Source organism: Trichoplusia ni, chromosome 2, assembly GCF_003590095.1.
Source record: "Trichoplusia ni isolate ovarian cell line Hi5 chromosome 2, tn1, whole genome shotgun sequence".
In the NCBI taxonomy this organism is placed as follows: Eukaryota; Metazoa; Arthropoda; class Insecta; order Lepidoptera; family Noctuidae; genus Trichoplusia; species Trichoplusia ni.
This window is the reverse complement of record NC_039479.1, coordinates 3,438,197-3,459,678: the sequence shown is the minus strand read 5'-3', so window position 1 is coordinate 3,459,678 and position 21,482 is coordinate 3,438,197. Positions and strand designations below refer to the sequence as shown.

At 36.5% G+C, this 21,482-nt stretch overlaps 5 protein-coding genes and 1 non-coding gene across 6 annotated transcripts; 4 read left to right on the top strand and 2 right to left on the bottom strand.

Annotated features, from left to right (window-relative positions):
* The first annotated feature begins 53 nt into the window (after positions 1-53).
* LOC113503873 (polyadenylate-binding protein 2) lies at positions 54-6,207 on the top strand. The gene is made up of 7 exons (XM_026886010.1): positions 54-254; positions 328-479; positions 1,458-1,605; positions 2,906-3,038; positions 3,155-3,284; positions 3,662-3,798; positions 4,988-6,207. Exons 2-7 carry the CDS (start codon positions 387-389, stop codon positions 5,022-5,024), a joined length of 678 nt encoding a protein of 225 aa, XP_026741811.1. The 5' UTR covers positions 54-254; positions 328-386; the 3' UTR covers positions 5,025-6,207.
* Positions 6,208-6,942: 735 nt separating this feature from the next.
* LOC113503830 lies at positions 6,943-11,558 on the top strand. The gene is made up of 8 exons (XM_026885934.1): positions 6,943-7,355; positions 7,727-7,963; positions 8,139-8,460; positions 8,673-8,848; positions 9,100-9,222; positions 9,502-9,644; positions 9,885-10,056; positions 10,377-11,558. Exons 1-8 carry the CDS (start codon positions 7,245-7,247, stop codon positions 10,488-10,490), a joined length of 1,398 nt encoding a protein of 465 aa, XP_026741735.1. The 5' UTR covers positions 6,943-7,244; the 3' UTR covers positions 10,491-11,558.
* Positions 11,550-12,366, bottom strand: LOC113503839. Its single transcript, XM_026885946.1, has 2 exons — positions 12,165-12,366; positions 11,550-11,863 (listed from the first exon to the last, which is right to left on the bottom strand). The coding sequence occupies exons 1-2, from the start codon at positions 12,219-12,221 to the stop codon at positions 11,561-11,563; spliced, it is 360 nt and encodes a 119-aa protein (XP_026741747.1). The 5' UTR covers positions 12,222-12,366; the 3' UTR covers positions 11,550-11,560.
* Positions 12,367-14,542: 2,176 nt separating this feature from the next.
* Positions 14,543-14,624, top strand: Trnal-aag. The gene has a single exon. It is a non-coding gene; the product is annotated as a tRNA-Leu (tRNA).
* Positions 14,625-14,777: 153 nt separating this feature from the next.
* Positions 14,778-18,671, bottom strand: LOC113503821 (probable splicing factor, arginine/serine-rich 7). The gene is made up of 4 exons (XM_026885922.1): positions 17,795-18,671; positions 17,407-17,567; positions 16,354-16,494; positions 14,778-15,860 (listed from the first exon to the last, which is right to left on the bottom strand). Exons 1-4 carry the CDS (start codon positions 18,509-18,511, stop codon positions 15,071-15,073), a joined length of 1,809 nt encoding a protein of 602 aa, XP_026741723.1. The 5' UTR covers positions 18,512-18,671; the 3' UTR covers positions 14,778-15,070.
* Positions 18,672-18,836: 165 nt separating this feature from the next.
* Positions 18,837-21,276, top strand: LOC113501012 (inner centromere protein A-like). The gene is made up of 5 exons (XM_026881987.1): positions 18,837-19,109; positions 19,248-19,369; positions 19,911-20,052; positions 20,439-20,614; positions 20,909-21,276. The coding sequence occupies exons 1-5, from the start codon at positions 19,058-19,060 to the stop codon at positions 21,014-21,016; spliced, it is 600 nt and encodes a 199-aa protein (XP_026737788.1). The 5' UTR covers positions 18,837-19,057; the 3' UTR covers positions 21,017-21,276.
* Positions 21,277-21,482: the final 206 nt, after the last annotated feature.

The window sequence follows — 21,482 nt, the reverse complement described above, 5'->3', positions numbered from 1 at the left end:
TTAGAAAAGTATTGTCTATGCTACGTTTGCCTATTGCAACTTGTAAGATTTTGATAAAATGGTAACACTGGTAGTTGTTTGGTTTGGCGTTTAATATTTAGGTATTTTTGCCGAAACGAATCTGTAAATATCGAGGGAATAATACGATGTTCATGAAATTACAACTATTACTGTGAAAGCCAAAGACCCTATGTGGTCGATGTGAATTGTATTTTAAAAGTAGGCCATTTGCGTTTTAACGGATTTGGTTACCGGTACGTCAAATATATCTGTAATCAGTAAAATTATTTTTGAGGACATTTTAATCAATTCGTGTGCTATTTTCAGGCATATAGTGAAGTGCTAAGTTTTAAGTGTTGAATTCATGAAAGCGGCAATCAGTTGTCATGGCAGAAAATGATGATTATCTAGAAACGATTGACAACAATCATTTGGACGGTACCAACGGTTCTCTAAACATGACCGACAATAGTCTCGGAGTAAGTATTTGTATTAATTACTTTCATATCATATTACATTTATTAGAAATCATAATTTTTTTTATGAGAATATACGTGAACAGAGTCCTTCCGCAATTCCACACTTATCGTGTAATAACGGTAATCGGCCTTTACCTGTCTGGCTTACGAAGCTAACCTGTAAACATTTGATAATACGTGTAACATTCAGATTCCGCAGTAGAAAATGCAATAGTTAAACCACAAAAAAATCTAGCTTTCAATTTCAATTAAGTTTAATTGATTTAAATAATGTTGCTACAGTATTACAAGGCATTCAAAAGAAGTTTTTTTCATTAATGTAATTGATCTGGTTATGAGTAGACACCTAAAAACCGTTTTTCTTTTTCTCAACCCCCAATACTATCAATGTTTATCAGATGTATCAAAACAAAATATTTTTATTTTAATGTTGACCTTAATTATTGTGGTATTTACTAGTAAACAGATAAGCCACTAATATACCAGAACATTATCTGTGTTAGGCAACATTGTCTGTTTTTTTACTACATTTTGGTATCTAAAGCTAATATAATATGATACACAGCACCTAATTGAATAACAATTTGTTGTTGTGTCAGATACACAGTAATGCCATTCAGAAAAATACCACATGGCCAAATTGTTAGAAAATTTTGATATGTATAATACCTTATTTTGTAGCTAATATAACAAGTAAAAGTGTAGCTTTAATGTTTTATTCATACTTTTGACAGAAAACAACTCGGCAAAATATTTTAATTAATATTAAGTAGTAAACTGGAAACAAGACCAAAATATTTTATCCCAAGTTTAGACAACATTCAAAATCCACTAATAATTTTTATAAATTATCAGCTGTTAACACATACAAGATACATTCTAGTAGTTTTAGCTAACATGATGTAATTAAAAGAACAAACCTATAACAAAAATTTCAAAACTGTAAGTATGTGTGATAATGATATTAAACATTGTCAGGGTGGTGATGAAGCCGCTGGCAGTGAAGTACCAGACTTGGCAGCCATCAAAGCTCGAGTCCGAGAAATGGAGGAAGAAGCAGAGAAACTGAAACAGATGCAGACTGAAGTAGACAAGCAGATGAGTATGGGTAGCCCTCCAGGACTTAGTAAGTTGAATTATTTGTACCTTTCTGCCTCTGCTTGCTCTACTAACCCCCCTCATCATTGCAGTTTATACATCAATTCAAAATTCACCTAATCAATATAGGTAATCAGAAAAACAATTCATTTCTTCAAAATTGAGTTATAGGAATCATTCCATATTCATGCTACTTATATAATATTTTCTACAATATTACTCTATAGGTGAACAATTAATTGGTATTAGAAGCATTGTACTCAGTTTAGGTATTTAGGACCCACATTTAACAGAAGTTTCCAATACCCTCAACTACAGAACTTAAAGTTTAAGCATTGTTTCTCTTAAAAAGGTCTTGCCAGAAAATATTGAGGAGCCATATTCTGGTAATCACAACAATTAGTTCATGTTCAGGTCATGATGCTTATGAAAAGAAAAGAAAACAAAAAAAGAATATGATATGTGTTTTGTTTGCATGAGAGGAAAAAATTAGTAATTGAAAAGTATCTATCTGTTCTCCACGTTTACACATGTGTTTCGCGACAGTTGGTGGCTCTTCACTTGGTGACATAAAAATAATGTCCAAAATAAGTCCACAAAAACACTTTACATAGGCAGAGATATTGGCTACTCCTCTGGTATTAAATTTAAGGGAACAAAAAGCGATTGTATTACAATGCACAGTGGCGACTTAGCAAGATTGAAGAGCCATGACTTCAGGTTGGAACAAATGCATATTATAATACTAAAACACGAAAATCAGTAAAGTGTGTAAAATTAATACTTTAATAAAGTTGGTTCAAAGTGTTTATTTCAGCCTAAACCTTGTTTGCATCTTGATTCTTGCATTGCATTTTGCAAATACACTTCTCAGCAATTATGCAATGCAAGATACAGCAAGCGTGGCTTACTTGATCTTCTTTAACTCGTAAACTTTGTGTAATAGAATATGTAAACGTGGTATTTATTTAGCTTCACATGGCTTACTCTGGGCAGGCAAATTTCAAATTAATTTCACTTGTCAAAGAAACTGGCTTAAATATATGTAAGTGCACAGGTAGGCCATGTAAAGTTGTAATACAGTTCTCATCAAACTTTATGTCCTATCTGACACCAGCTACTTGTTGCACAGTAATCTCTACATATCCAGCAAAATTTAAAATTGTAACAGACCAGCATTCCATCTTGTTCAGACTGGACATATTTTTTTCTAGAATTGTTTAAGTAATACTATGTGTGTGAATTTAATTTATAAAGATTATGTGTTGTTACTAAATATATTTATCTTCTAAAAACTTGTTATTTACACCATTATTTTCTTTCCACAGCGAGTCCTTTAAACATGTCGATTGAAGAGAAAATAGAAGTGGACAATAGGTCAGTTTATGTAGGCAATGTGGACTATGGAGCCACTGCCGAAGAGCTTGAACAGCACTTCCACGGATGTGGATCTATTAATAGGTAAAATACATTAATTACTACAATTCTGTCACAGTTAATTATGTATAATTTCAGCTTAAATACTGATTGTCAGGATAAAAAGTATCAAGTCTAATAACGTTGATGTTTATTTACAGGGTTACAATATTATGTAATAAGTTTGATGGCCATCCTAAAGGATTCGCCTATATAGAGTTCGGTGACAAAGATAGTGTACAGACTGCAATGGCCATGGACGAATCGTTATTTAGAGGGCGTCAAATAAAGGTATGCTGAAATAAATATTACATTGATTAAAAATTGAAACTAAACCACACCATTACTTGATAAAGTTAAAGTCCGAAATAATTACTCATAGCCTCTATTCAACTATGCAACACTGCCTGGTGTGTAAGTTGATGTGTGCATAATTTTTCCTAACTAAAATTTAATATATTATTTCTTTGGATTGCTTCCGATTATCGAAAAGGTTTACCAATTTTTTTTGCCTTTAAATTGTTTAAGATATAACCTCTTACGTGTATATGAATGTATTATTTCTTTTTTATAGTTTTTAGGGCTAAGAATTGCTACTCAATTGCGTGATGATGATGTTGATTTATTGCGCGACGCGCGTGCTAACACATAAGTGGTAATGTCCGCAGGTGATGCCCAAGCGCACCAACAAGCCGGGTCTGTCGACGACCAACCGGCCGCCGCGGGCCATGCGCGGCCGAGGGCGCTCGTTCCGCGGCGGCTTCTCCCCGTACTACTCCGGCTACCGGCCCGTGCGCCGCGGCAGGTACAATCCATATTAACACTGTCTACATCTTCAACTTCCCGTGTTTTTATTCTGTTATATAATTTGCAACTGTTACCGAAGATTTGTGAAATTTGCTCTGTAAAGTGTGGTTGTAGGTGTACAATTTGTTAATTTGTTTTGTTGTACCCCCTTTTTGTTTTTACTCATCTTTATAGCGATAAAGCAATCTCAAACTGTATTGTTTCAAGGACTTTGTTTAACACAATGAACATGATTTTGAAATTGCATAGAAATGAAAAAATGTATTTACTTTTAAAGTTAACTGCTTCAAACATGAATGTTTAAATAATCTTAACATAAAACTAAAAATTAAATTATAATATGGAAGGGTTTGACTTTGCTTTATGATATCATTTATGATAAGTATTTTATAGTTTAGCATACCAATTTGTAACTTGTATTTCGCTTTTTGAATGTGTAGATACATTTGCACCATGTTACATTTTGGTTAGGTGCTTATCGAATGCTAAACGCATAGCTTTAATACCTTCTTTCTTATTATTATATATTTTTAGTTTTCCATTTACATAATATTTTGCCGTTGGTTGTTTGTAATTTGTTTATATCTCATTATATCTTTAGGAAAACTAATCAGTTTTACCTCAGACATCTTAATGATAATCTGTAGAAAATAATAAATTAGTTTTTATACTCTCTGAAATACTCTAAATAAAATAATGTTGTAGAACAGTACATAAAACACACTATAATATGAAAACTGGTCAGGTAATAAGTCTGGGAATATTGTAAGACATTTAACAGTTGCAAATTACGAAAGTTTCTTTTCAAATTTGCGAAAGATGCCACTTCCTGAATTTATTTATTCGACTTCTAGCATATTGAGCTGGAAGTAGATTGATTTTAGAATATTACAATATGACGGCAAATTGGATGTGACATCTTTTGCAATAAAACAATCTGTAGACAGTAGACACTGTTGTAAAATTCGGTACAAACTGTTGTAAATTGATCAAAAGAAAGACAATATTTATACACACATTTTACAAATAAAGTTTGTAATAGAAAACTGAGTATTTTCAATACGGCCCCTCCTTCGTCGTCAACGTATCATGCATGGGAATGCGTAGCACGTAGTGCGTAGCGGTAGTGTCGTAGCTGTAACGTGTAGCGTATAGCTGTAGTGACTAACGGCGTGCCTTGTTTGCAGAGGTTTCAGGCGCGGCGGGTATTACTCTCCGTACTGAGTGCGGTAGAGGGGGGCCCCCCCGGCCGCCGCGCGCGGTAGCTCTGTGCAAGTGTGCGGTATAGCTAAGTTAGTGTGTGGACGCCGCGACGTCGACCCGACTATAGCTACTCGCCTGCGCCACTGGACTCTAGCTCTACCATATATCTTTACTTTCTAAACGTTGTCGATAACGATTATGTAGGTAAGGACAACTTACGGACTCCGGTGTATTGATGACGGATCGCGTTATAGAAATATGAATTTTTATTTTTACTTGTATAAGATTGATGCTGGAATGAAGTGACTTTAAAAAAATGTGCTGTTACTGATTGTGAACAAAAAATACTAAACTGGACTTTTCAGGGCGATGTGTTTAGAATAAGTCTAGAGAGTAAATACAAAAATATACGATGTCTTTAGTCATAATTGACTAAACGTTGGATTATGTATCACATTTATTAGATAATGTTGAAATATTTTCTTTGACTAATTTTATATTTAATTCGCCTTAAATATGTCTGTAAAGATTTTGTGGATACAATGATGGCAATCATTGTTCATATCGCGATATTAGGTGTTTAGATAATAGTATTGTACTATTGGTATTATTGAAACAAATGTGAATGCAGCTGAGAACTTTAGGAATGCTAGTAAACAGTTAGGTCGCCACATAAAGTATTTAGTGGCTGCGCAGTTGGTGTATTTTGTTAAGTGATGTGCCAGCATGTACCCACCTTGCACGGCTCGCGCCGCCTGACTATATAATTTCGGCTTTATTGTGGGAAGCTAAACATAGGGTTATAGAAACTACTTTTTAACTTTACATTATGTATTAAGATTGCGGCTAATTTTTCCAAGTGTCTCGGAAATGTTATATTTTTGTCTATATTTGTTTGTTACTTTCTCATTATAAGTGTATAACTTGTCGTCCATGACCATAACATTTTAGAATAATATGCATTCGTGTTCGTTCTCATAATGATTGATTTTTTATCTACCCACAACAGTAACTGTGTGGTGGCAATGTTAATGGAATGCTTTAAATTTGAATATTCCGATTTACAATAGATAGAAATCGAAATTCCAGTCTTATCTATTTTATTATAAAGTACAATGTACGCGTATGATATAATATATTATGTGTAATTTTTGTGTTCTTATTCAAAAGAAAGTTGAGAAAATGCAAATTAAAATGCTCGAAAGAAAGAAAGGAAAGGAAAAAGATGAAAAAGATTTGAGAGTAATTTAAGAATAATTTTAAGAACGAAGTTGTTGTTTTATTTATTTTACCTTTTTAGTTTTAATTAGAAACTACATTTAAAAGCAGAGCAGTAACGTTTGGCACTAATAGAAGAAAAACTACATTCCAAAATTATTGATGTGGTAAGCTAATATTGGACAAGATAGTGTAAGAAGGGTTCGTCGAACTCGAGTTTCCCAGCTATATACAGTTAAAACTCCAGAAGAAAAAAGATGTCATTTCAAACAGGGAGAATAAAAGTCGGGAAATATTTACACTATTTTTGTCACGTGGAACACAAATATATCATGTGCCTAAAACTTTGGGTTCGATTCCTGTTACTCGCCATAACAGACGATTTGTATTTAATACTAATATTTGGATTTAGGGATAAAAGTTCTATAGGATAGCTGCTAGGTGTCCGGTGTCCCGTCGAACTACGTACGTACCGTACCTCCTAACAGTCGATGATCACAATGTAGACAAATATTTTATTACTGTTATTGCTTTGACTTCCACCAATTTTTCGAGACTAGAATAAGGCAAATTGGTAACTAACTAGCTAGCGACTTACGAATATTAATTCATTTTTATACAGGTATCGTCGCTATCGATTTTATTTGAAGAAAACCCGAGCGGAATGTGGATTTTAACACTGGCAACTTATTTCTAGTAGTAAACATGAACTGTTGACTTTTTGACAGACGACGTTTCTTCGCGACTGTATTGTATGATAATGTCAGTCAGATGGTGTTTTGTGTATAATTTTTATTATTACAGACAATATTTTGATGATTGATTCGATTTACGTGGTTTCGTATTAGAAAGACATCTTGTCTTGTTATTTGACTCTAGCTTCTGTAAAATCTGTTAGTAAAGCCTTGTTAAACCTAAATACCATATTTCTTACGTTTGTCGGAAACTCATTTAAGTCTATTACAATACAATATTGTTTCTACCTTGATTGTCGTATTCAAACTTAATAAAGTGGCTACCATCATGTTTGCAATGGGCCCTGAGTTTTTTAATTTTATCAAAAAGTTGGAGGAAAACGGCGACAAGCTGACTTCAAGTACACCATTCGAACAACCTCTGGATTTTGAATTTAATGTAAGTATTCTCATATTTTGGTTTAAATTACTAAAAAGAACAGGAACTAATGAAGTCGTAGAGAAAGAAAAGAAAAGAAAAATTAAAAAATAATAGCACTTAATGAAGGCATTGATGTTCTTAGAGTTAGTCAATTTGTTGTTTACAATTTTAAAAAAACTTATTACTATGCACTAAAATCTTTCTGCAAAGGAGCTATCTCTGAGTTATACTGTGATTAGCCTCCGTCTTTCCAAATTTTGTAGAATACTGTTCATGTTTTTGGAGCTGGTTTTGATGGCCCATTTTACTCGGCAACACAAAAACTTAGTATTATGGTTAGCTGTTAGAATTTTACTGAATAAATGTTAAAAATTATTATATTGTTTCAGAACTCCACATGTCATGTGTGTAATGGGTATTACGGTCCCAGCTTTGGGGAACCTGTTTGTGTGACTTGTCATGCATTTCTGTTCCCCGATTTCCCATCATACTTGCCATCTTCATATTTCTACAGTGAGAAGACTGATGACGGAGACTCTGGCAATGATGAGCCATCAGACCTTAACTATAGCTCTGAAAGGAAATTGAATAGAGCATGTGCTCTGCCCCCTTGGTGGTATTATAGAGTAAGTTACTTTTGTAAATTGAATACCCAATATTTTTTATTCTAGTTCTCTGTCAAGACATTTTGAAAGCACAAAATACTTGATTCGCAGTTTCATGATGGCTAGAAATGCCTTTCAATAATAATTATTAGCATTATTATACATAATGGATTTTAATATGTAAATACATTTTTAGAATTCACTAGATAGTGAAACAAGCCCGGAGGACGAAGCAAGTAGAGCTAGCAACTCTGGTGCAGGCGCAAGCAGTAGTGGTAATGGTGGTTCAGCCAGTGCTAATGGAGGCCCCAGCCGCTCAGACAGCCAGGGCCCAGGCCGGCCGGAGGGCCGCGCCGATGGTGCCAGGTCTGCTGACGGCGGGGCGAGTCGAGACGACCCGGCCGGGCTGGGTCCTCCGCCGCACCCGCCCTGCCTCGCACGTTCCTTGCAGGCACTTTCCACACCCCGACCTCCTGATAATCTTGCGCCGGGTCTTGTGGAGCAGATGCCTTCTGAAGGTACTTCTAAACAAGTGACTAAATTTTTTCTGGTTTTTTTTGGTAATAAATAAAATAAACTTCGAGTGCAAGGTAATAATAATATATCTGTACATTTTTTTGGTAACTTACTATATATAGCAGTATAGTCAGGATTTTGAATAAATATGTTCTATTTTACTGTATAAATAAATATATGTTAAAATGTTGAACAAAACCCATATTTCCCGTAGTGCTGCTGTCCATCTTCAGCTACCTGGACGACCTGTCGCTGAGCGCGTGCGCGTGCGTGTGCGCGCGCTGGTGGCGGCTGGTGCGCGCGCGCGTGTCGCCGCCGCGCTGGGCCGCCTTCACCGCGAGGCGCTTCCCGCTCTACAGGCCGCTGCTGGCCAACATCGACTGGCATAAGGTACTACCTGTTGTAGATTAAGAAACATCCCAGCATAATAAATGGCATAGTGTGGTGTTTCTTTTCAACAACTCGAATACTTATGGTAGGCTTTCTGGTTAAATAAACTCCTTAATACAAAGTATAGTACAGCATATCCAAATCCTGTGAATGTGTTATTTTACTACATTACCCACATACTGAATTAGAATGTCAGAGAAGTTCATTGTTGTAAATTACTTTTATAAGAAGTTATTATGTTGTTGTTGCAGAAATATCAGTCGCTGGTAGAGTCGTGTTTCTGCCGCAACTGTCTCGTGCAGATGTGTGTGCAGGCGCAGCCCGCCGGCGAGGAGAACGCCTGGCGCAGGAACCGACTGCGCATCGAACTCAAGGTGCCACTCTCAATACTAACACCGATTTACATTAAAATATGTAGTTAGTTCCGTAAAATAAACATTATCGGTATCCACTAAAACAGCAAAACCCCGATACACGAACAAGCTAGAACCCGTTAAAGGTAACATTTTAACACGATTTCCTTTAGCACTTATGGAATTTCTGAAATGTATGGCAACAACATTCCTTTGCGACTGCGATTTTTCATAATTCAAAACATATAAGTATCTAAATTTTGTAGACGAACAGGTTTTTCAAAGTAGTATTATCTCTAGATGTTACGCAACGACCCGCCAGAGGGCATCGCGGCGACCCCGCTGGACCCGAAGTGTTGCCACTGGCAGGCCAGCGTCACCGGGCCGGTGGGCTCGCCCTACGAGGGCGGCGTGTTCTATCTCTACATACAGGTGCCTTACGCGTAAGTCACACTTCTAATCTATGTACAAGAATCTCGTGTCGACTTGACTCTAAAGCTATAATATATGTGCAACAATGTTCTGTAAATACAAATGTATAAACGTATTTATAAACCCACCTTTTTATAAACATATTTTGTTTCTACCCAGATTATTTCAAAATCTCTCCTATTGTGTACACACAACACACACAATAAGATAGTACTTCTCAATTCCTGAATGCCCACCAATATATCCATCAGCTACCCCATGAGTCCGCCGGTAGTCCGCTTCCTGACGCGCATCCTGCACCCGAACATCTCCCGTCACGGCGACGTCGGCATCGACTCCGTGCATCACAACTGGTCGCTGGCGCTCACCATCAGCAAGGTGCTCATCTCCATACAGAGCCTGCTCACCGACCCTTATACTGCTGTGAGTAACTATGTAATGTCTTTCAGCTGTACTGAAAATTACACGTTTTTATGCTGTTTTTGCCATACTTAAGAAACAAAATAAAATCAGAACGTATTTTTTCTAAGTATCTGCTTTGTAAGAAAATTGCCGTTTCTAAACCTTTTCGTATGATCGGCGAAAGGAACATGTAATTTTTAAATTTGTATAAAAAACATTTTTTTTACTATCGTACTGGCAGCATCTTATACAGGTAAAATACATTACTGTCCAAGTGGAGAGAATTATGAGTAAAAAAATTATCAGTTATCCCATCACCACGTAAATAATTATACTTTTAGGTGTGTATGGAGCCTGAGTTAGGCGACATGTACGTCCGCGATCGCGCCCGCTTCGAGATGCTCGCTAGGAACTGGACGTGGCGTTACGCCATGCACGACATACTACCCTACTGACATAAGTGGACAGTGACAGTGACTAAGTATACAGTGAGTTCGGATCTACGTTGAAACTCTCATAGCGGACAAGAGTTGTTACTGTGGAGAAATTAACGTATAGGTGAGATTGGAGTGAAGGAACAATCGCATGAACGAAGTACGCATACGCTAAGTGAACTGTGCCCAGTGCAGTAATTCGTCACGATTGGTTTTGAAAGGTAACGATAGACTGGCATGTCAAAGTATTTTTCACCCATTATTAAGTGGAGCCCTACGTCCAGCAGTAGACTGCGATGGGCTGAGTTAACTACATATTAATTGTTTGATGTAAACTTCACAATGAACAGAAAGTGATACGACATTATGGTAGCACTTATAACAATTTGTCATTAGTCGACGTGGTCGACCGACTACGCTAATTTCGCTCTTTATTTGGAAAATTAAGAGAGCTTATTTAAGCAAGTGTGGTATGGAATATCTTATGTGATCAAGACGTAGTCTACCTGTATGCCAAAATTTCATTAAAAGTATATTGTCTATGTACCTATACGTAGGTCGTAGGTATGATGATGTGACTTATGTATTCAAATATAGAATATAATAAGTTTTGCGTAATTGGTTAGTAAATATATTTTAATCATACATTGAATAGCAGGTACCAATAATGGGATAATATGTCCTGTATGAAAAGTAGTTATGTGAGCCCAAAATAGTTCATAAAGGTTTGAATGAACTTACCTCTGAATGATTTTTTTCACTGTGTTATTTTTACTTAATTGAAAATATTATCAGCTTCGCAGCGCTCATTGCGTTTTATACAATAAAATGTTTCATGTATTTTGCTATTTTCAGCAAATCTTTGTAAACCTTAGCCTTAACGGTTTGCGATAAAACCTGGTATATTTTTAATAATGTAACCTTTTAAAGGATTATTCAACAGTTTTGTATATTTATAAACTACGTAATTTTAAACAACGCACGATATCGTATGACAAATAAAAACGCACGCAAATGTATAGAATGGCTGTGTTTGATGTAATAATTATGTATTGAAATTAATAAACAATAAATTGTACTGAACGATTATATTATTTGGGTTTTTTTTCCTTTTTTGCTTTGTTTTTAATTACTTGGGTGTTCCATCTCTCAATGAGTTTTTTACAGTTGCAAAGTGCTGGTAAACATTTTCCACTACCGGGAGCCCTGCAGTAGCCAGGGAAGGGGGCTTCGCCCTTCGGCAGCCATCTTCGGGTGGTGGCGAAGAGTAAGGGGTCGTGCGGGCTGTCTATGACTTGTCTCAGCTGTCCCAGTTTTACCGTATACCTGTTAGTTCGGTACTTCAAGCTGCCCGCCACGTAGTAGTGGATGTAAACTGCGAGGGCGAAATACCCCTAAAATAACAAGGATAAAACTTCAAAGTTGACTGTTTTTGCGCAAGTAGATATTAGGCTGTAATAAAAATGACCAAGACTGAAATAGTCATAAAAAAATGCAATTCTGATTTTTTTTTTAATTTCACTTTCTCAGTATTTTGGCTGTTGGAACGCTCCCCTAAGTTCCTCAAGCCGTTCAAAATAAGGGAAACAGTTTGTGACGTAGTAGGCATTAATTCAGGATTGACTGAATTTTCCAAAAATAAATGAATTATATATTTTTTCAGCTACTATTACTATTATAAAATCATTTACTTACGTGTAGATCTATAATTTCAGAGTGAATTCTATCAATTGTTTTAGCTGCTTGCAACATACTTATTGCTTGTAGACACGGCTATTTGACGAACCAATCAAATCTATACTGCCAATGGCAAATGCAATCGTTAGCCAAATCCTACAAATATTATAAACGCGAAAGTTTGTATGTATGGATGTTTGTTTTTACGGATTTAATGAAACGTTGTACACAGATAGTTTATAACCAGAGTTTAAAACATAGGATAGTTTTGTGGGATCATTTTCATTTTGGAGTGGTTGGGGCTGGGAGCAACTGGGGTGTTTTGATAGATAAAATATACGTTGTTTTATTTAAAAATTAAACACATTTAGCCAGTTTATTATTTATTTATTTAAAAGTTAAATAGTTGTATAATAAGCACATGAGTATATTATCTACCTATCTCTAGTGATTATATGTATATTCATGAAGAAATAAACAAAAATCGAATTAATATCTAACGCTTACGCTACTAAATTATAATAATTAATCTATTAGTAGTATACACATCGAAATAATATGATTATTTTATACGAAACAAGTTATTGCCTGTTATTCTACATGTCACTAACTATCTTCTTATGTCAATTAATGTTTGCAATTATAACTATTATCTTTTTTGATATCTCTACATACAATAGCACACGGGATGAGTAAAGATGTCCGGCTCCGGTAGGTATATGAATACTCGTAGATTTTGAAAAACTCCGCAAGTTCATTATTTATTTTGAGTACCGTACAAAAATCACGGCAACTCTACTCACCCTATTTTACGGCACTTGTATTTAGTATCCGTTTGAAGATCTTCTTGAATTTTCTCTTGAGAGTCTTCTGGTGCGATCTATGAAAACTACCTTCAATCTTTCTCCAGAATGGCCTCTGGAATCTCCCCTAGATTTTCCTCTAGAGTGTACCCTAGACCTACTTTTAGAATGGTCCCTAGATCTTCCTCTAGAGTGGCCCCTAGACCTACCTCTAGAATGGCCCCTAGATCTTCCTCTAGAGTGACCTCTAGACCTCTGTCTGGAGTGACCACGAGATCTTCCCCTAGACCGACCTCTAGATCGCGCCCTGGAAAGTCTCCTAGATCTTTCTCTGGAATGACCCCTGGACCTACCTCTGGAGCGATCTCTTGATCGTCTTATCTTGTCAATATATCCAGAACAGCCGTTACAAGGACCTCTAGATCTTGCGCGTGAGTTACTGCGAGACCTACTCCGCACTGCGGCACGATGTACGTACGCTGTTTCTTCTTCTCCATCAGTATTTTCATCCTGAGCTTCATTATTCCGAAGACTGACAATTAAAGCAGCGTCCATTGTTTAGTAACTCTCCAATCTGTAACACAAATCTAACTATTTTAGAAATTATTTGACTGATGTTTAATATCACTGTGTCACTCTCACCCTCAACGAATCTCAGCTTTAAATGACAATTATGTTGAAATATCTATTTATAGGTTTCATATATTGCGCAACAGTTACACAATTTATTTATCAATTGCAACATTATTGCTCAATGATTGCAAACATTATGTAATACAATGCAATCCTTTTGTGATTCACAACGCTATAAATACATGAACTATAATATAGACAAGGGCTACTAATTCGGACTTACACACTTACATATCGAGATGTTATTAGGAGACATTCAATTAATGACTATACCAACCGTTACTTACCACGGTTTTTATGTTTCATTATTTCTTGGCCAGTTGCTGCTATATTCGCTGTGTGTTGATATGAGTAGCTATTACGGTTCATGAGATACAGTCTGGTGACAGACCGACGGACAGACGGTAGAGCTCATGTAAAACAGGTCTCGTTTTTACCCTTAGGATACTGAATTTAAAAAACTAAAGATGTGTCCATATTGATAACTTGTATAAACCAATTATTACGAGTTTTACTCATCTTATCTTTGCAACAAATCGCTAGTTCAAGTAAAGAGATTTGTCCCTTTAGTATAATTCGTTAGTAGGTACCTAATTAGTTTAGTATGACACATGATTATCTGGTATTTCGCCTCTTAGGGGAGGCAATCATTGGTAGGCCACGGGGAGCCAACATGTGCGTCCCTAAGCCTCTGGACATGACCCCGAGTGCGCAGGACTGCTTCACAGGAAATGCAAAGGCTTTTAGCGACTTACAATATTTCGTACACAATATTACCTTTACAATAAAGTTAAAATCAGTATTGCAAATTCGAAAATACGATGCGGGTCCATGTTGCACGCAACAAGTTGATTGCGATTACGGCTAGGTTGACTGCCGGAAAAGTTGGGATAGGTCTATTTAAACATTCGGAACGTTGACTTCTGGACAACATAGCTAATTTTAACTTACGATTCATATGGTAGCGTGGCCGAGCGGTCTAAGGCGCTGGTTTAAGGCACCAGTCTCTTCGGAGGCGTGGGTTCGAATCCCACCGCTGCCAGATTCCTTTTTACTTCAGTTGTTCAGAAAATGTCAAAAAAGCTGAAATAATATTGGAACTTTTGGTGCCTTGGTGGCTCTGGACGCTTTTTTTGCTATTCTTATAATATAAAAAAATAACGATTTTGGGGCCTTAAATAAAAATAAACAATAGTGATTTGGATCATTGTTTATTGTTCCTTAAAATAATCTTATCCATTACTAAAACACATGAATTATGACAAAAAAAGGTTTTAACCGAATTTATAAAAATATGAATTCATTACCTTGTGTATAAATTACTACTGAGAAATGTGAGGAAAATAAATAATACAAAGTTATTTGAAATTATGTACTTTCAGCTTAGAAAAATTGGTAATTACTAAATATACAACAAAATAAGAAGCATTTTATTAGTTACACAAGATATTACTTCATACAAGTATTTTACGTGGTCGCTTGATCGTTCTACGGCGAGTTGGAAATGTCCATGTTATCTGGAGAATTCTTTTCATCACATACATCAGGGATTTTATTTTCAATAGAAGAAATGTCCTTTTCTTCTATAACAGAAAGATTGGGAGTTTGGTCCCGAGATTTACGTTCGTGAGGCGTTTTAGAGTCTCTGTGGGAGCGACTCTTGGAACGTCGACTGCTAGAGCGAGAGCGTTTACGATCACGAGACCGCGAACGCTTTTTATCCCTGGACCTAGAACGTTTTCTATCTCTAGACCGCGACCTCTTTCGATCGCGTGATCGGGAGCGCTTCCGGTCTCGGGACCTGGTCCTCTTCCTGGAACGAGACCTCTTTCTCTCCTTAGAACGAGATCGCCTCCGGGATCGCGAGCGCTTCCTGCGCGATCGCGAGCGAGATCTACGTCGGGATCTGGAGCGATCACGTTTCCTGTCTCGCGACTTGGACCGGTCCCGTTTCTTAGAGGGTGATCTGTCTTTTTCCTTTTCTACATCCTTTTCTGGTTTATCGTCGGCCGGTGTCGAAGCTTTGGACTTTTCTGAGTTACCATTAGTTTCCACAACTTCTAGCACGGTTTGTTTGATTTCCTCCTTCTCCTCTTTTTCGATTTCTTTAGGGGGCGGTGACTTAGACTTATCCTTTTTATCCTTATCGCTTGAGTCCTTCTTATCCTTGCGATCGCGATCCTTATCTTTGTCCCGCGAGCGGTCGCGCTTCGAGCGCGAGCTGCGGTGACGTGACCTCGAGCGGGAACGTCGCGAACTACGGTGACGAGACCGAGACCTGTAAGATAAAGTGGATAGTTATTATTATTTTAGACACAGTATCATAATGATATCGATTACTTTAACTTAGTATACCAAATGGTTGTGATACATAACAGTTAAAAGTAATACGAGATACATAACTAGTAAAGCAAGTTTGTTTTTGAAATTGTTAAAATAAAAATACAGCATGTTTATCTTATCTCAACTGTTTGATAACCCACTTGCAAGTTTTTGTTTTAAAGAGTTAATAAAATGGGTTTAAGCTATGTTTACAATGCAAACACCCACTCTGTAGTCACCAGGTGCCGAATGTGGGAAACTGACACAAACCGCAGAAACTGTTACGGTATGAAAATTTGTATAAACAAAGCATTTTATTTTACCAAGCGCTCGCGATGCAGGCGGGAAGTGGCCAAGGATCGGGTAAAGTGGCGCTCTTTCTTATTAGACGCCCAGACACTATTTGGGTCGTAGAATCAACAGAGGAAGTAAGAGTTTGTTCCATTTACCTGGAGCGATGTTTCTGATGCGACCGAGAGCGGCGAGATCGATGTCGGGACCGCGAGCGAGACCGTTTGGAACGGTGGCGAGACCGGGAACGGCGCGAGCGGGACCGAGACCGCCTCCGCGAGCGAGACCGGGACCGTGTCCTGAAAATATAACATACTAATTAAATACGGCCAATACGTAATATACATTTATGTTCCAAGATTTCATAAACCTTTGATATAGGATTACAGGTTTTCTTGTATTCCCGCCAAAACTCGGGGCCTAATGACTAAGTAAATAGTGTATATTGGCAAAAATATTTGTTTAATGGAGAAAAGCTAAATAGACATTTTGAATTCATAATTCATGCAAATGTTAAATAAAGCTGCAATATACTATATCCACCACAAGCTCTCTGTGATTTCCTCCGCAAGGTTATGAACATATTAGGAAGATCTCAAAACAGTTGAGTAGTTTTAGAGTAATCATCAAATGGAAGTTAAAATGAATTATTTACATATATTTCAAAGTCAGCAGGCTTCACTATTGCACTGCATAAATAATTACTTTGCTGCAGAGTTATGTTAAAACAGTCCTTTCTAATAAGATACTCACTGATTTTAAATTAGGTATACAAAGAGCAATGTTATTCTTAATTAAATATGTCTTGAAAAACATAAGGTATTCCATGAGGAGAACTTTCAATGGCACAGTAACTAAAACAATTTCGCAAATAAATATAATTGCTTTAGAGTAAAATATTTATCATAAATTAGCTAAGTGAGTCAAACAAAAAGGTAGACATATACTGTCACAAGATGTTTGTTGGCCATTTTAAGATGTCCCCTATAATTTTGATGCACCTATTAGGGTTCAGCCAACATTTGCACAGTTAGCACCAAATATATGTTGCATACTTTTAAGTAACTAAGCTTATATAGATAAAATATAATATGTATAAAAACAAGTTAATTGAGTAAAGCTACTAACTAAACTACAAAAACAGTACAATTAATGTTGAAAGACATGGGTTACGCCTTACTTTGTAAATAAAATGACAGTAGTATTCATACCTCCTTTTATCTTTAGAGAGGAGTCCTATAACAGGATCAATGGCTGCAGATATCAAGTTCTGTGCCTCTTTCACTCTACACATTGCTTCTTCAATCTCCCTCTGGGCCGCTTCATTACTCTTAGTTTGAGGCTTACATATGGCTTGAGTGGCATGCAGCACCTAAATAAAATAAATGTTAGAATATTTATGAGTGATTGAATGTTTACTCAACTTTTGATTCGGTTTTAAGTTGATAGTGTGTTTTATGACTTCAAGGACTTTGGAGAGTCTAAGATGGCCCACTGCCCATTTCTTCGAGAAATAGTAGAGTAAAATAAAAATAGATGAAAGATATGGCTATATCAGAAGTACGGGTTAAAAAATTTATTGGCAATTTTGTATGTTACCTTGATGGCTTGTCCCTCCACAATGCTACCATTTAACTGCAGAGCTTTTAGGACAGACTCCTGCTCAGTCATCTCAATCAGCGCGTATCTTTGTTTGTCAGCATCTCGGTCACAGAACCTCATATATTTAACTTCACCAGCGTGACAAAAGTGGTCTATAAGATGCTGGGATGTCAAATTGTCGACATCACCAACTAGAACTGTTCTTCTTATTTCTTCTATTTTCCTGGAGTCGTAAGCCGCCGGCAAAGGCGGGTAAGGGGGCAGCCCAGCCGCCACTAACTTAGGATCATGAGTTTGGATCACCTGGCTTGGAGGAACTCCTTCCAAGGTGTTCACAACATGCGCCGGTAGACGAGGTTCAACAGTGCTTAATCCTGGCACTAATGTTCCATTGCTCGACATTTCCAGGGCTTTATGCTCATCGGGAATCTCTCCAGATTGCATGGGGATAACGATTAATGCCCGGTCAATGAACACTGTGTTGGTCATGTGCTGGGCTACGTTGACAGTTGCCGAATCGTAATATTTTACATAACATATCCGGGATTGTACCGGACAGGATACATCCCTGATGGTAGGGTACAGTCTGATGTCGTCTATCTTTCCAAGATACCCAAAGAGTGTTTGCATCTGATCTTTAGTGGCCTGGGGCGCGATGTTGGTGACTTGAATCACCCTCGTGCTGCCCGAAACCATTTTCGACGATTTGCACATTAAAATGACAAATAGCAAGCACTTATAACTTAATTAACGGTTATATCTCACTATCATGACTTATTTGTTTCTACATTTTCGAAATTAAATGGAAGATTTTTCGTGAAACACTACAAATTGCAAAACCGCACGCTTGTCGCTTACAATCCATAGATTATAAAATTATACTACTAAAACGCCACAGGCCACTGGCGCCACTGCACAGATAAATTGAACACATCCGTCCAACATTTTATATAAAATAGGATTGTGTATTAATTACTTACGTAAATAAAATTAATTACGCATAAAAATATTGAGCACACTTATTTATAAATTTTTTGCTTTGTTTCGTATATTCTATATGTCTGAAATAGTCTGAATACGAATGTTTCTGAACGACAAAAATCACGGGAACAGCAAGTTGTATTATGGCGGCAAATTTAAAAATCGTTTGAGAACCATTGTATCTTTCTGTGTTCATAGGTCTTTCTCTATTTCTCTGTTAATAGGTATTGAAAGTTAAATTAAGTACAATTTGAATAATTTCTACACAATATTTGAACAATGTTTTGTGAAAACGAAAGTGTCGAGTCAATAAAATCGAAACTGAAATCTGGTGAGTCCATTTATCTATCTTGGTTGAATAGGTTTTACAGAAATCAAGAGATGTGTTTTCTATTAATTCAAGTTGTTTTAATGTGTTAGTACTTGTATAAGGTATTCGTTTAAGTGTTAACCATTTTTATTTTTTCAGTAACTAAACAAAAATTGGCAAAAGAAAGAGAGGTTTTAAAACTGCGGAATAAAGAACGATCGCTTATTGAAGAGCTTAACACAACGAGAGCTGAAGGAGATTACATAACAGAGCAAATAGAGGTAAATTAATTTAATACCAAATTGATTCGACATTTCCGATCTGACTACCCTGAGATAGAAGAACTATCGAAGCACGCTCCGGGGCCATTGTTTCTTTTAAACTCCAGGCAATTTTATAATGCTAGTATCAGTGTAGCCTAATGCAGAGTATTTCTTGGACTTCAAGGAAAGTGCCAGATCACGCATGCGTCGACTAGCTTATGGTACTGAAGCATTTTTGAGGGAGTCTCACAACCCGACAAACAAAATAACCACTAAGTGGCATCAGAACGAATAGGCAAAATCCTACTTTTTTAATTTACTTCTTTGTTGTGGCTTTCTGAGGTCCTATCACTGATGCAGTTATGGAAATATGGAAGCGAGACTTTACGCTTCCAGACTGAATGAATAGAGGATGTGTCCGATATTCGGATGAGTTCTTTCAAAAACAGTAATGAGGTGTTTTTCGAACTTTTTGTAAAGATAGTTATCGGACAAATCTTCCACCAATATTAGGATAGAAGAAATACGGGACAAATTATTAATTATTTTAATCATACAGGTAGTAAAAAACCAGATTACTCAGAGCAGGCACCAGATATCAATGATTGATATTTGCACGGTATCTGAAGATTTGAAAATAGAAACACATAAGTCTACCATGAACGCACATTTGGCAGGTTTTCAAGAAATGTTTGATAAAGGTTGGAGTTTCATATTTACAAAAATTATAATTGTTTTTGGCACTGATAGCATATTAAGACTGGGTGACTAAGTTTTATTATAATAACTTTCGTGAGGTGGATTCGTAATGTTTACTTATTTACATTTAATTCATGCGTATTTATCGGGATCCAGCCCGATAAATACGCATCATGAGCCAGCGTGGCAGCGGAGTCGTGTCCGTCGCGAGTTGATCTGTGTGAGTTAACCATTCATAAAAAAATAATTGGGTAACAAGAAGCTTAAAACAAACATTGTATAAAAATAATATTTAATAAATAGACGTTTCATTTAACTTTCTTCATTGACGTTGCAATTCGTAGAATTAAATTGTAAACTTACAACTTTCTTGTTCAACAACGACTAGAGCAGAGAGAAGTTGAATATCGTATAAAACAACAAAAAGACAAGGAGGCTGAACTTCTTGAGCTACAACGGCAGAAGGAATGTCAGATCGCCGAGGAAAAAGCGAGGCAACAGCGGGAGGCGGCGGCCATTGAAGAGGAATGCGCTGCGATTGAACGGGAGTGCGCTGTGCTTAAAGTAGGGCCAAGATTTTAGTAGTTATGGCATCATTTATTGCTTTTTATTTGTGTAATTCATTCAGGTTCATAGGTTATTTCTATTGAAGGTTTCAAAACAGGCTCTGGCTATCACTTGTTTGAGAGACGGCGTTCTTTACCTAACTAATTATCCGAGGCGTTTTTACTTTTGCGGTTTCTATAACCCATGACAAATCTGACAATTCTAGTTTACATAGATTTCGTAAATAGTATGTGGTCAATATTTTACAGTTATCTACTTACTTACCCTAAGTTTAAAAAAAAAACATTTCAGAAAAGAAACACCGCAATAATGCTGAAGTTACGAAAAAGATTACTGGAGGCTGAAAATACAAGACGTGAAGTTATGAAGCGTAATTCGCAAATACAACAGGGAAACTAAGAAATAATTATACAATGCTTGTTGATACACCTTATTCACAATAAAAAATACACCAAAAATTTAATAAGTTACGTTTTATTGATTTTAAATTCAGAACACTCATAATCGAATAACATTCAGAAATGTCTAAATAACAATTATAATAATTAGAAAAAAAATTGAAATTGACCATCAATAAACATTTAAAAGAAATTAAGCCAAGGGCCACTTTTCCCCCACAACTGGATGTTTTGATATAAAATGTAGGTTGCATTATTATATTAGATATTCCACAACTATCACACAACACCATCTAGTCTCAAACTAAGCCAAGCTTGTATTATGAGTACTAGACGACTGATAAACATACTTATATATTTCTAAATACATACATATTATAGACAAATTACACCCAGAAACAGAACAAATGATCATACTCATCACACAAACATTTGTCCTGGGTGGGAATCGCACCCACGACCTCCAA

Excerpts from the sequence above, each read along its gene's own strand:
- LOC113503873 (XM_026886010.1), top strand. The coding sequence starts at position 387 with ATGGCAGAAAATGATGATTATCTAGAAACGATTGACAACAATCATTTG. Across the intron at positions 3,039-3,154 it reads GGATGTGGATCTATTAATAG|GGTTACAATATTATGTAATA; the intron begins GTAAAATACATT and ends GTTTATTTACAG. Across the intron at positions 3,285-3,661 it reads TTAGAGGGCGTCAAATAAAG|GTGATGCCCAAGCGCACCAA; the intron begins GTATGCTGAAAT and ends TAATGTCCGCAG.
- LOC113503830 (XM_026885934.1), top strand. The coding sequence starts at position 7,245 with ATGTTTGCAATGGGCCCTGAGTTTTTTAATTTTATCAAAAAGTTGGAG. Across the intron at positions 7,356-7,726 it reads CTCTGGATTTTGAATTTAAT|AACTCCACATGTCATGTGTG; the intron begins GTAAGTATTCTC and ends ATATTGTTTCAG. Across the intron at positions 10,057-10,376 it reads TCACCGACCCTTATACTGCT|GTGTGTATGGAGCCTGAGTT; the intron begins GTGAGTAACTAT and ends TTATACTTTTAG.
- LOC113503839 (XM_026885946.1), bottom strand. The coding sequence starts at position 12,221 with ATGTTGCAAGCAGCTAAAACAATTGATAGAATTCACTCTGAAATTATA. Across the intron at positions 11,864-12,164 it reads CTGAAATTATAGATCTACAC|GGGTATTTCGCCCTCGCAGT; the intron begins GTAAGTAAATGA and ends TTGTTATTTTAG.
- LOC113503821 (XM_026885922.1), bottom strand. The coding sequence starts at position 18,511 with ATGTGCAAATCGTCGAAAATGGTTTCGGGCAGCACGAGGGTGATTCAA. Across the intron at positions 17,568-17,794 it reads TGGAGGGACAAGCCATCAAG|GTGCTGCATGCCACTCAAGC; the intron begins GTAACATACAAA and ends TATTTTATTTAG. Across the intron at positions 16,495-17,406 it reads CTCTCTAAAGATAAAAGGAG|GACACGGTCCCGGTCTCGCT; the intron begins GTATGAATACTA and ends TTATATTTTCAG.
- LOC113501012 (XM_026881987.1), top strand. The coding sequence starts at position 19,058 with ATGTTTTGTGAAAACGAAAGTGTCGAGTCAATAAAATCGAAACTGAAA. Across the intron at positions 20,053-20,438 it reads TCAAGAAATGTTTGATAAAG|AGCAGAGAGAAGTTGAATAT; the intron begins GTTGGAGTTTCA and ends AACAACGACTAG. Across the intron at positions 20,615-20,908 it reads GGGAGTGCGCTGTGCTTAAA|AAAAGAAACACCGCAATAAT; the intron begins GTAGGGCCAAGA and ends AAAACATTTCAG.